This window comes from Dermacentor silvarum, chromosome 2 (assembly GCF_013339745.2).
Source record: "Dermacentor silvarum isolate Dsil-2018 chromosome 2, BIME_Dsil_1.4, whole genome shotgun sequence".
Classification (NCBI taxonomy): domain Eukaryota; kingdom Metazoa; phylum Arthropoda; class Arachnida; order Ixodida; family Ixodidae; genus Dermacentor; species Dermacentor silvarum.
In genome coordinates, this window is record NC_051155.1 from 5081947 (window position 1) to 5096312 (window position 14366).

At 45.5% G+C, this 14366-nt stretch overlaps 1 protein-coding gene across 2 annotated transcripts in view; it reads right to left on the bottom strand.

The window, feature by feature from the left end:
• LOC119441293 (dual oxidase maturation factor 1) overlaps positions 1 to 14366 on the bottom strand; it is a 181541-nt gene that overhangs the window by 5239 nt on the left and 161936 nt on the right. For both annotated transcript variants that reach the window (XM_049661124.1, XM_037705916.2), the window contains one exon: positions 12162 to 12381. In XM_049661124.1, coding sequence (XP_049517081.1) covers positions 12162 to 12381 — 220 coding nt within the window. The remainder of the gene's footprint in view (positions 1 to 12161; positions 12382 to 14366) is intronic.

The following is a 14366-nucleotide window of genomic DNA, read 5'->3' on the forward strand; positions in this document are numbered from 1 at the left end:
CTGGTTTTCTGTCGACCTCGACTGCGCTTCCCTCCTCTTGGTATCCATTCTGTAACCCTAATGGTCCACCGGTTATCCATCCTACGCATTACAACTAGGCAACTGCCGCCTGCCAATATAATGTTACACAGATACAACGTCCAGTGGGTCCTGCCTGCACTTTTTTGTTTTTTGACGCTACTATATGTTTTAAAACCCATAACGCAATATGGGGAGAAGGGAACTGACCCTCCAATCCTAGCGTGGGAATAGCCTCTACATCACCAACCGAAAGCCTCTCACAGTTATGTCCAGTTACTCCTGTGTGGTGACGTTTCATTGACTCGGACGTTGGGCCACCTGGTGTAGCCATCCGGCTTATAGAAGACGAAAGCCAAGAAAGGTTTTGTGCGCCGGCTTCGCGATTTCGCACGCTATCGCGAGAGTTCTGACTGATAAAACAGAAACGTTCTGTCTTCCGACTGCGTGAAAATATTTCCGAGTGTCATTGGCAATAAATATTTGCTCTCACGCCCGCCGTAATGTTCCCGACTTAAATGGGGCGTCAGTGCACAGATTTCCCAGTAATTAAGTAATTTTGGGCATTCAGTGCCCTAATGTCTGGTCTTCCGGAGCACATTCTGAACATCTGTGATTCAGCTACTTCACGGCCTTCTTAAATGCGAAGCATCTCTTGGCGAACATTTGCTACTTTGACAATATCTATCTATCTATCTATCTATCTATCTATCTATCTATCTATCTATCTAGCCGCCTACGTCTTTGTGCTCTCATGGCCGTATCGTTAACTTGGTATGTACAAAAATCGGCATACTATGACAAGAGTATGTGACGAACATAAATGATATGTCATGACATGCGTGTCATGTAGGTCATGAAAGCGCCGCCTACGTCTTGGTGCTGTCATGGTCGTTTCATTAACTTGGTAGGTACCAAAATTGGCATAATATGACCGGAGTGTATGACGAACATAAGTGATAGGTCATGACATAAATGTCATAACCTATCATTTATGTCATGACAATGACCCAGCGAAAAATATTATCACTCAAAAACCGCTGAAATGGGTTCGGACCTGGGTACTAAGTGAAGGAAACACTAAAGGATGCTGGTAGAAGTCACAGTCATAAGCATGACTCAGCAAAAATTCCAATGACTCAGCGAAAAAAGATTAACACTCAAAAGCTTCTGAAATTGGTTCTGACGGGGGTACTAAGTGAAGGAAACACTAAAGGATGATGGTAGAAGTCAGAGTCATGACCATGTCTCATCAAAAATGAGAATAACTCAGCGAAAAAAGATTAGCACTCAAAAACCACAGAAATGGGTTCGGACGTGGGTACTAAGTGAAGGAAACACTAAAGGATGATGGTAGAAGCCATAGTCTTGAGCATGACTCAGGAAAAATGACAATGACTCCGCGAAAAAAGATTAACACTCCAAAACCACTGAAATGGGTGCAGACATAAATGACAGGTCATGGCATGAATGCCATGACATTCGTGTCATGTAGGTCATGCAACAGCCGCCTACGCTTCGGTGCTCCCATGGTCGTTTCGTTAACTTGGTAGGCACACTGCACGCTGCTTCGCATAACATCGATTCCCACAGAGCGTGGGATCTGCCGGTTTTTTTTTTCTAATTACTAATGCGTCATTAACTACTGTGTAATGATGTTTTTACTTTTCAGTGATCTGTACAAACGGTGAATGAGCATTGTATAATCAAGTGACTCATGCTCCTGACATTACCCGTATCTATGTACCCCCCCCCCCCCTACACAATGCTCCGTTACTGGAGCCTGTGAGGTGACGACAATAAACGTGAAAGAAAAAAAATCGTTTTGCCCACACTGGTTGCGCAATATGCAGGGGTGGCACCCCATCATGAAGAGCGCGACACTGAAGTTAGACTCGATCCTTGCTACAGATGGAATGCAATGCGGCGTCACGTGACGTAGCGATGGCACCGTGGTTGCATGTAAGCCTTCCGTAATCATCGCTTATCCCCAAAACTAGAATGCTAGTATATATGCAGCACTGTGTTGAATCGGGCTGGATGGTACATTTCAGAACTGGAAGGTTTGCACTTCCAATGTACATAAAGTCAGTGCCGTATGACTCCTCTCGTCATCGTCCTGTTTTTACCTTAGTTACGTTCGAGTTCAAGCCTAGGAAAAGGTAGCGTCGATTTGACTAAGATAATTTAGCCCGAGATAACTGGAACGAAAATTTGGGAACATTCGTTATTACTTGGAAAAATCGTAGCGCAGACAAAGCAACCGCAAGGAACCGAATGTAGCACAGCGCGGACGCTACGCTCAGCCCTCCTGCAAAGGTGATCATTAGCGCTCGAGTATCAGAATTATGGGAAAAGCAGATACACGCTCGGTCGGGAATTAGTGGGTGCGCTTCAAAATAAATGAGAAGGCTTGCGTTAGTGATAATTCTGCTGCTCTATGTATAAGTTAGCCAACATTTCCTGAGGGAGGGATATAAGTGAGATGCGAAAGGTCAAATAGAAGACACGGTTTGCTGCCTGCACTGTGGCAGGAGTACGGCGAGACAATGGAAAGCGGAGAAGACAAGCACGTGCATCAAAAGCAAGGTCGCGAGAGCCGTTCAACTAATTCCTATGACCCTACTACACATTCATTCAAGCGGCGCGAGAAAAAAAAAACGAGAAGAAAGGGAACAGAGGGGCCCGATTTTATTTCATCGTATCATAGGAAGCAAACAAACATAGACACCAAGGACAACATAGGGGAAATTCACTAAGTGAATTAAAGAAATGATAAATTAATGGAAGTTGATGGAAAAAACAACTTGCCGCAGGTGGGGAACGCATCTTCGCATTACGCGTGCGATGCTCTTACCATTGTGCTACTGCAGCGCCGATCTGGGGTATTTATGTTTTTACTACTAGACCTGATATGCCGCGCGATTGCTGCCGGAGTACACCGCCGCTCCCCGTCTCGATTTGTGTCGCGACGGCGCACCTCTGTCCGTGTTGGGTTCTCGCCGCCCAGTTTGCGTGGAACATCACGAACGTCAATTCGCTCGCTGCTGTGCTTCCTCGTGCCAGCGTTTTCACAGCGAATGTTCGCGGTCATAGAATGTGATTTGTGCATGTTTGCCTGTGCGCGCTGAGATGGGCTTGTTAATTTAGATAGTAAGCGAATGTTTGCAAGTTTATACCCCTAATTCGTATAGCTGTCTAAGCATTTCCATCGCATTGAATGGTTAGCGCGAAACTGCGACTTTTTCTATTCTTCGCCTTTGATCCCTAAATTGACATTTTTTTGATCGTATGTCGCATAATATCGGTTGTACGCATTCCATTTTCAGTGCTACCGGTATTCGGTTGTTTTATTTGTTTCTTTTACTCCTGTTCTGGTGCATATCTGGAGTCCAGATGCAGCCTGTCATGACCTGCCAGGAGGCACGTGTGCTGCTTTCACCTCCACCGTTGACAGTCGTCTCATTTTCAAATAAAGAAAGAAAATTTGCCCTCCCGATTAAAACACCAACTTGGTGATCATTAGCGATAAATGTGGTGCAGGAAGGATTAACTTTTGCAGGTGAGCCAGACTTCCAATAAAGAAAGCCTAAACGAATGATTTTGCGAGGGCTTTCCACTTGTGTTACGCTAAGGCCCAATTTGTTTATTTTTAGCGTCAAGAGGGCCTTTCCCGAGGCACACAAGAGGCGAGTGGGTTTCGTGGTATATCACACATATTTAAAAAAAATGAAAAAGAAAAAAGTTCAGATGCGCTGGTGCATAGTGCAATGGCAGGAATATATTGAGCACGCAGAAAAAAAGCTAATGTATAATAATAAATGCATAATATAACGGCATGTATCACTAAATAAAAATGCACTGCAGTATGTTCACCACGGCGTCACGGAAATAAAAATTATCGCTGATGAAAACAACGTTTCTAGGAAGGTCCTACTTTTCTAGCGACGTTCGAGCAAAGAAAGACTGGGATAATGCGTTGCCCGAAGGGACTTGTGCTTTACAGAGATTACCCTACATTGCTCAATCAAGCTCGAGCCATATGAAGCCAGCAAAGGTATAGGGGCAAGTAACGGTTTATTGTCTTAAAGCTAAAGAAAAATTTGAGTAAAAAAGTAATGTAGCTTGCACTGGCGGCGCAATGCTAAAGAGACAGCGGAGCTGATGGACACCTAGCTAGTCCTGGCTTTTGGGCTAGGCTAAGCACTACCAAGTCATCCCCAGCATTTTCCGTGATTTATTAATTATTCATCGATTATCGATTAGCTATCGATTGGCAATCGACTGGCTATTGCAAGGTATTGACCACGTATTTGGGCTAGGCCACGGAGCAAGAAACCTTTAGGAGTGGAAACTCTGCCAGTTGCGGCGACCAGGATATGTCACAAGCCCGCATAGCCACTATCATTCTGGCGGCTCCTGGGGGCCGAGAAAGAAATTATCGCCGTTTCAGTTGCCTAGGCAACCGGTCGCGTGTGTTGCTGCCTTTCGGCCACGCATCTGAGAAGTTCTACACAGGGCACTCACGCGTCCTACCTGCTAGCAAATTCCGAAGGGCAGACTGCACGTAGCAGCGCTGTTAGTATTACGGACCTCAAACAGACACCGACAAAAACAGTTGCTGTTTGGCTTAAAGGCCCACAAATACAGCGTTACGGCGTGCCCGCTGAAGCGAACGCCCATGGTGTCTGCTTGTCGTCTGCTTTGAGCGGAAGACACGGGCGCCACCGAAGAGAACGCGCCCGAGCAGCCCGCCCGGACTTCTGTTTTTTTTTCACTGCTGCTTGCATGACGCGCCGCAAGGCGCCGCCACTGCATGCACCTACGTCGGCGCATACTAATGTGACGTTATCTGGTCACCCGCGCAGACGGGAGTTTCTACTCTTAAATAATCTTCCTACGTAGGCTAGGCTAAGGACAACCAAGTCATCCCCAGCATTTTCGGGGATTTATTGATCGATTATCAATTAGCTATTGATTGGCTATCGATGACTGACTAAGCTTAAGAAGTCCCAACCATGCTTAGCTAGACTTACCAGGCTCAGCTTTGCTAGTTCATAGGGGTAAGTGCCATAGCACTTGGACCCTTTCTGCACTACCGCCAGGATCGGCCCACAATTTCTGTTCGCACGTTACGGAATAACATTTGACTTCAACAGCTCTGCTGTTAAAAAAAAAGACAACTTGCCATGGGTGGGAGCCGTACTTACTACCTACACTTGAATTTTGCTAGCGGCTGTCCTTCGTAAAAGAACTGCACAACACGTCGTTTATTGGAAACTCGAAGATTAACTGTGGCCCTCTCGTGCAACAACGAATTGCTATAAGCGCATGCGGCACCTAGGCAAGAGTGCCAATTTTGTCTAGTTGGTTGAATATCAACTTGCCGAATAAGCATCGCAGATTGCCAGGAGATGACAACACGGACTGTCGTCTTCTCGTAGTCTTGTTGTCTGTGATCACTATACAGAGTAGCAAAATGGAGTTTAGTGCTGACGAACAGGAATTACGATGACATTGGCACATGTAAAGGTTTTTGTGGATAGTGGCTGTGCAAAGGTCCGCCTAAACATGGTTGTCCCAGTGAACATGTCAAATATCCTCTAATGATAAAACATCGCCTGATAATCCCATCTCGTTAATGTAAACGTTGCTGTCAATATTGAGTGGGAAATTTAGCGCAAGACAATCGGGACACAGACAAAGGGAACATAGGACGACGAAAGCGTTTGTCTTCATCTGTTCCCCGTGTCTGTGTCCCAGATTGTTTGCGCAGTGTTTTCAAGTCAACATGACAGACCAACTAGCCGAACAGGCAGTCCCTTTGCTGACAATGAGGTATAGAAATATTGGTTGATGGATGCTTCACCAACTGAAGGGATAAGCTGATGTGTAGTGCCAGCTAGAGTTCTGTACTGCACTTCCCAAGCATTGCAAACGAGTTGAGAACGGCGAAAAAAAGAGAGAAAGAAAAATGAGGACAGCATAGGCTGCTAAATGCCAACTCGACCCTAATAACACGTATACAAGCATTCCTGAATTCAGCAACTAGTGGCTGCCGCTGGTAGTCAAACCCACGCCATCGTGCTCAGATGATAGCAGGTAGTAACAAATATTGACAAAAGCCGGATCTCAAAGTCAATCGAATAATTCACCTAGAAACCCTGGTTATTACGAGATTCAGGAATGATTATAAGATATTGAGTTAAACAGTGGACGCCATTTTTTCGTAAGCTCTGGCTCACACCTCATTATTCGCATTTTCATTAAGACCGACCAATTGCCTCAGAGAGCTCTTGCAGGTATGCCGAAAAAATTTCCCTGTGATGAACTTTGTTCTACTTCTACAGCGTTTAATGTTGTGTTGTAGTAATGGGTTTCGTACTTTGGAGAATGCATAGCACTTCGTGTTTCGTGCAACCATCAACCTCTTGCAAAGATTGGTCAAATACATGTGCCGACACAAACTGAACTCTTACTTTTTTTGGATTTGCTCGAGAGAATGTCTCTTACTTGGTCATCGCCTTACTGTTTTCCCCGAACGAGTGCTATTCTTCAACTGCAGATACTAGGGAATCGCTTCAGTGCTTGTTTTCAAGAAGACGGCTTATGTGTGACCAGCTGTGCACCTGTTTCAATTAGAAGGAGAGACGATGCACCTAAGCGAAGCGTGTTGTGTGTTGTGTCTTTAGACCGAAGGAAGGAGACCATCGTGGTACCTTTCATGGTATTGCACGGCACGGGTAATACGCAGAGGATGTGGGCAAAGATAGGTCAAATACACGTGCCGACACAAACTGATTTCTTATTTTTTTGGATTTGCTTGAGAGAATGTCTCTTACTTGGTCATAGCCTTATTGTTTTTCCCGAACGAGTGCTATTGTTCAACTGCAGATACTAGGGAATCGCTTCAGTGCTTGTTTTCAAGAAGACGGCTTATGTGTGACCAGCTGTGCACCTGTTTCAATTAGAAGGAGAGACGATGCACCTAAGCGAAGCGTGTTGTGTGTTGTGTCTTTAGACGGAAGGAAGGAGACCATCGTGGTACCTTTCATGGTATAGCACGACACGGGTAATACGCAGAGGATGTGGGCAAAGGTAGGTCAAATACACGTGCCGACACAAGCTGAACTCTTATTTTTTTGGATTTGCTTGAGAGAATGTCTCTTACTTGGTCATAGCCTTACTGTTTTTCCCGAACGAGTGCTATTGTTCAACTGCAGATACTAGGGAATTGCTTCAGTGCTTCTTTTCAAGAAGACGGCTTATGTGTGGCCAGCTGTGCACCTGTTTCAATTACAAGGAGAGACGATGCACCTAAGCAAAGTGTGTTGTGTGTTGTGTCTTTAGACGGAAAGAAGGAGACCATCCTGGTACCTTTCATGGTATAGCACGGCACGGGTAATACGCAGAGGATGCGGGCAAAGGTAGGTCAAACAAACGTCCCGACACAAACTGAACTCTTATTTTTTTGGATTTGCTTGAGAGAATGTCTCTTACTTGGTCATAGCCTTACTGTTTTTCCCGAACGAGTGCTATTGTTCAACTGCAGATACTAGGGAATCGCTTCAGTGCTTGTTTTCAAGAAGACGGCTTATGTGTGACAAGTGGGGACCGAACGGTCCCCACTCATGGCAAGCTATCTTTTAATGCCCTTTCATTTACTTTATCTTTTGTACATTTCAATCAAACAGCAACTAACTTGCCCTATGCTTCCTTTTCAATTGCTGCTTCTGAGATCAGCCTTGTTATGGTTTTATTCACTACCTCTATGTTGTCTTCATCTTCCTGTTCTAAAGCTGCATATTTGTTAGCGAGCACTAGCCTGAATTGGTCTGCTTTTACCCTTACTGCATCTACGTTGGCCTGTTTCTTCTAATTTCATTCTTTCTCTCTTCAAATTGAGAGAAATCCTAGGTCTCACTAACCTATGGTCTCGTGTACTTTACCTTACCTAACACTTCTGCATCCTGCACTATGCTTGGATCGACAGAAAGTATGAAAGATATTTCATTCCTTGTTTCTCCATTAGCGCTTTCACAGGTCCACTTCCTGTTGCTACGCTTCCTGAAGAAGGTATTCATTATTCGAAGCCTATTCCTTTCCGCGAATTCTACCAACATCTCTCCTCTTGCATTCCTAGAATCGATGCTGTAGTTGCCAATTGCTTGCTCACCAACCTGCTTTTTCCCCACTTTTGCATTGAAGTTACCCATGAGTACAGTATACCGAGTTTGAACTTTTCTCATTGCTAATTCAACATCTTCATAAAACAGTTCTATTTCTCCATCATTGTGACTGGAGGTTTGGGCGTAGGCTTGTACTACCTTCATTTTGTAATTCCTATTCAGCTTTATTACGACGACTGCTACCCTCTCATTAATGTTGTAAATTCACCAATGTTGCCCGCTATGTTCTTATGGACTAAAAATCCTACCCCGAATTCTCTCTTATCTGGAAGACCTCTGTAGCAGAGGACGTGGCCGTTAGTCAGCACTGTGTAAGCCTCACCAATTCTTGTAACCTCGCTAAGGACTTGCTAAGGCCAGGTAATGCCTGATAATTCCTCGAATAGTCCTGCTAAGCTAGCCTCACTCGAGAGGGTGCGGCATCAAGGCAACCATTAGGTAAGCTCTCCCAAGACAAAAGCCCTAATAAAGAAATGACAAAACATGAAAGTGTCCAACTCAAGAGATCGGATAGAATTCGCTGAACTGTCAAAACTGATCAACAAGAAGAAAGTAAGGGATATTTGAAATTATAACATGGGAAAGATTGAGGAAGCCGTAAAATATAGCTGCAGCATGAAATCAGAAAAAAGAAAACTTGGAATAGGACAAGGCAAGATGTATGCACAGAAAGATAAGCAGGGAAATATCAGCAATTTTGATGACATAGCAAAAGAAGCGGAAGAATTCTATACTGACCTGTCCAGTCCCAATAACAGCCAAGCTACATTAATTCGAAGTAGTGATGAACCGGATGCAGAGGCTCCTTCTATGACTAGCGATGAAGTTAGAAGGGCCTTGAAAGACATGACAAGGGGAAAATCTGCTGGAGAAGATGGAATAACAGTCAATTTAATCAAAGATGGAAGAGATGTCATGCTTGAAAAGCTTGCGGCCCTTATTAGCGATGCCCCTTGACTTCAAGTGTACCAGAGAGCTGGAAGAACGCCAACATTATACTAATCCATACGAAGAGAGACGTTAAAGGGACACTAAAGAGAAACAGGAAGTTCAGCTGGAATAAAGGAGGGACCTTCAGGAATGCATGCAGTTTTTGTTGGGTGCAAAAATATGAGTTATTAGCGGAGAAATTCGTAAACAAAGACCAAATATCTCTTCCTCAATTTCTCTCACCCTAGATTTGGCACTGAAGCAGTGTCGTCACAGATTTCATTGGTCTCAGCGAATCACAATGCGCCACGATACGTCACCGCTTGCGTAAACGGCCGAGGCGCTGGCTGCATGGCCGCTGCGTTTGCGTTCGCCGCGATGGATACCGTTGCTGCCGCTGAACCTTGGAACGAAGAGCTCGCCAGGGAAGCAGGACTGCATTTCAGCGATATTCAGTGAAACGGAGCGCGAAACGATCCTCCGTGCTCGAGCGGTAGGTGTCTCCGCGTGCGATGGCGGTGAGCCACCGGCAGGGCCGGCGGAAAGCAGAGCTTCGTTTTCGTCAACGGAATGCGAGGCGTCCGGTCCACCAGGCGACGACATTCCCGACAGAACACGCGTAGAAAGTTGCGCACGTACTCGGTATGGTTATTTCGTGGCTTTATTTAATGACATTCAGCACTCACCGAGCCGCCAGTTTTCTTCTGCAGGGGCACCGGTAGGGGGTTTAATGAAGGCCGCATTGAGGTAACAGCTGCTTGAGAAAGGAGTGGCCTCTGGGGTACGCCAAGATACTTTCCGAGGGCAGGATTATATACATAATCGGAGGGCGAGAAATGCAGAGAGCACACCATCGGTTTCTCTGGCTCTTTCGCCGTTTTATCATCGGCGGAGCACTGAGCCATTGCGAACGCAGGGGAACCGGGGCTCATCGCACGGCAACACATGAAAGGACACATTCGGGTCTACACTGCCGCTGCCCCTGAGCAAGCGCCTTGGGCCGTTTATACAGCCCTCAACACTACACACACGAGGCATTTTCTGGCTGCTTCCCGCGAAGTCAACGTTTTTCGAGCCACGCAACACGCAACCAAACACTGTAGAGCGGAACAGGCGCGCGCGATGATGCATGTAGCAAAAACGAAACTACGAAACTATTACGACCGCATGAAGCGCGATGCTATTTTTTCTTATTTAACTTTGCGCTAAACTTGTACTTCCTCGCTTCAAACGGTTTAAAAAGTTGGCAGTTGCTGTTTATGTACGTTTAAGGTGTATTTCATTTTGCGTTTTATTAACAGCGATAAATCGCTCTCGACAAATCGCGACCGGCCAGCGTTTGTAATCTTCGACGTCACGAACGTGTAGTGCGGGAAATTCGAAGGGGCGTCAGCACCTATCCTTCAGTTTTTCGCTATTTTCTCACTTATTAAACATCTGTTCGCCGTAAGAAGGGTATGACTGTGATTGTGATAGGATAATCTACCATTAAAGCTTTACACCCGGTTTCTCTTTAGGTCCCTTTAAAGAATTGAAGAATTATACACCCATTAGCTTGCTTTCAGTATTGTATAAAATATTTACCAAGATAACTTCTAATAGAATCAGGGCAACACTTGACTTAAGCCAACCAAGAGATCAAGCTGGCTTCAGGAAGGGACATTCTATGATGGATCACATCCATGTCATCAATCAGGTAATCGAGAAATCTGTGGAGTACAATCAACCTCTCAAGATGGCTCTCACAGATTATGAAAAGGCATTTGATTCAGTAGAGATACCAGCAGTCATAGAGGCATTGTGTAATCAAGAAGTACAGGAGGCGTACGTGAATCTTAGCGAATATCTACAAGGATTCTACAGCTACCTTGGTTCTACACAAGAAAAGTAGAAAGTTACCTATCAAGAAAGGGGTAAGGCAAGGAGACACAATCTCTCCAATGCTATTCATTGCATGCTTAGAAGAAGTATTCAAGCTGTTAGACTGGGAAGGCTTAGGAGTGAGGGTCAACGGCGAATATCTCAGCAACCTTCGGTTTGCAGATGATACTGTTATATTCAGCAACAGTGGAGATGAATTACAACAAATGATTGAGGACCTTAATTGAGAAGGTGTAAGAGTGGGGTTGAAGATGAATATGCAGCAGACAAACAATGTTCAATAGCCTGGCAAGAAAACAAGAATTCAGGATGCCCAGTGTACCTCTAGAGTCTGTAAAGGAGTACATTTATCTAGGACAATTACTCACAGGGGACCCTGACCATGAGAAAAATTTACAGAAGAACAAAATTCGGTTGGAGTGCATAAGGCAGGCACTATCAAATCCTGACTGAGAGCTTACCACTGACGTTGAAAAGTCTACAATCATTGCATTCTACGGTGCTAAGATATGGGGCAGAAACTTGGAGGTTAACAAAGAAGCTCGAGAACAAGTTAAGGACTACACAGCGATGGAACAAAAAATGTTAGGCCTAACATTAAGAGACCGGAAGAGAGCGGTGTGGATCGGAGAGCAAACGGGGATAGGCAATAGCCTAGTTGACATTAAGAGAAACAAAATGGAGCTGGACAGGCCATGTAATGCGTAGGATGGATAACCGGTGGACCATTAGAGTTACAGAATGGATACCAAGAGAAGGGAAGCGCAGTCGAGGACGGCAGAACACCAGGTCGGGTGATGAAGTTAGGAAATTTGCAGGCGCAAGTTGGAATCAGCTAGCGCAAGAGAGGGGTAATTCGAGATTGCAGGGAGAGGCCTTCGTCCTGCAGTGGACATAAATATAAACTGATGATGATGATGATGCTTCCTCTGCATCAATTGCCTGCGACTTCGCGTGGCTGTGACGGACAAACATGTGAAGCCCTTCTCGCTCAGTGCATGTAAAAGTGCGCAGCAACGATCACCGCAAGTACAGCATTTGTTCAGTTTCGCACCGCGACTCAGAAACGATTGATGGCCCCAAAAACCCCCACATTCGCGCTTTGTATTTCCTACGTGAAAAAAATACACCTCGTTTGATTACCTGTAATCATCGCTGTGTCCCATCTTTTGGTACTTTGGTAATGGCACGGGCGTGTTCGCCGTGCTGTTAGCGGCGCTCGTGTTACGACTGCTTTGGTTGCCTTGCGCGACGAAGTAGCGGTAAGGCGTGTCGTAGTCCACCTCCAAGATTGTAGGGAACTTGCTCGGGTAAAGGACGTCTACCACGGCCATGGACCCTCCAAAAATGATTGCCATGATACCTGCAAAGAGAGCAGCAGCAATGTAGGAGCTGGCTGGACATTACCGCGCAGACCGTAGGCTTGTCTCGACATCATGATGGAGGCAAAAGGCGTAGCGCATCCGAAACAGGACACAAGAGGAAGAACACAGACAACACATACGTTTGGCACTAACTTACAAGTTCTTTATTGCGGGATCACAGCATATACCACTCTCTCGCCTGCAATAGAACACGTGCTGCGAGCAACCTGATAGAACATCTCGCTACAGGATGGGAAGTGAAAAAAAAATAATAATCATGTCATACGCATAAGTTCCCCCTCTTTTCCGGATAATCAAATGGACGGTTTGCTGATACAAGAGCTACCGAAGGTGGCGATGTGATATGCCTCAATAATGAGCCTGGTCATCTCGTTTAGGCTTTTTCCTAGAATTGCCGTATCTTCAAAGATGGCCCGGGCCGGCAGGGGCAATTCTTGCAGTGCTGTGCAAGAAAACCATCGGCTTGCTCTTTGTTCACATTGCAACTATGCTCACGTAGCCTATCATTAAGGCATCGCATGGTCTGGCCGATGTAGCAGGCTCCGCAGGATGTAGCAGGCTCCTGCGGAGTCTGCTACATCCCCAGTCTGCTACAGCGGCGTTGTACATCTTCTCTCTTTCTTCCATTCACTCTCTTTTTTTTCTGACCTTCGTGGTGACTTTCTCTCTCTTTCTTTCTCTTTCTCTCTCTATCTTTCCTTCTCTCTCTATTTCTTTCTTTCCCTCTCTTTCTCTGACCTTCGTGGTGACTTTCTTTGTCTCTCTTTCTCTCTCTCTTTGTTTGTTTCTCTCTTTCTCCATTTTTTTCTCTCTTTCCCTCTAACGATCTTTCTTTCCCTCTCGCTTTCTTTCTCTCTCTCTTTCTCCCTTATTTTGTCCCTGGTATGTTCCATTAAGCTTGGACTTTTTCTGCACTATCGCGAGGATCGGCCCACTTTTCAGCGTGACCCCGCCGCCGCCGCCACCCCCACCACCGCTGACACTTGTGAATCTATAAAGCTTCACTTAAAAAGTGTATTTACAAATAATTACAAGTAAGGCGAGTAGCACAGGCGTAAGAGCAGCCAGCCAAGATGGCGAGGATCAAGTTCCACATCTTCTTCATGGGGCCCGGCCTAATGCTGTAGTCTTCTTCTTCTGTCTCGCAGCAACACTATGTATGTAAAACTATGGCATTTTCCGAAATAAAGATTAAGCCTCCTAACTCTTTAAGTGGTTAATTAAGCTCTCTACATTTTTAATTCATGTATTAATGTGATGGCAATTATATGGACACTCAAAGATCATTTCTACCGTCGCCGTTCTCGTCGCCGTGATGCTCCGCATAAAGTCCAAACACGACAACGTCGACGCCACGCGCCGTACGCTGTATGTGCGAGCGAAAGCTTTACGAGGGTCAGCCGACGCTCTCGGCTCAATCTCATGCGCGGACGGGGAAAGGCGCGCGCGAGGCACGGGGAGGGAGGCGAGGGACCGGGGGGGGTTCTACTCTGGCGGCTGGCGGCCCAAATTTATTCAATAAACTCAGTTGAAAGTAAGCGTTCATCCCTGTCTCTTTGTTTCCTTCCGCAAATTGTTGCGCTGTACGTACGTTATTCAGTATAAACCAACTTGCCCAAATCAAGCTGTTGTTACTGTCGTTCTTAGGCGCTGCATGACAAATGAAGTGTAATTTCCTTCCAGGTACTTGAATCAATTGACTGCACAATCTTTCGTATGATGATGTGTGCCTGATGCGCAGTGCGTGTAAAATAGCCGGAAAATTGAAATAAACGCTGATTAGAAGATCAGCGCGCGTCCTGTCGTTTGTGGACTTTTTGTCTTCGTCCATAGCGCTGTTTTAAAAACACTGTCAAGACGAACGAACTCGCCCAAATCAAGGTATTGTTGTATATGACAAAATCCAGAACCCGGTACAAAGCTTAACTTTCTAAGAAAAATCCCTGAATATACTTAAATGAAA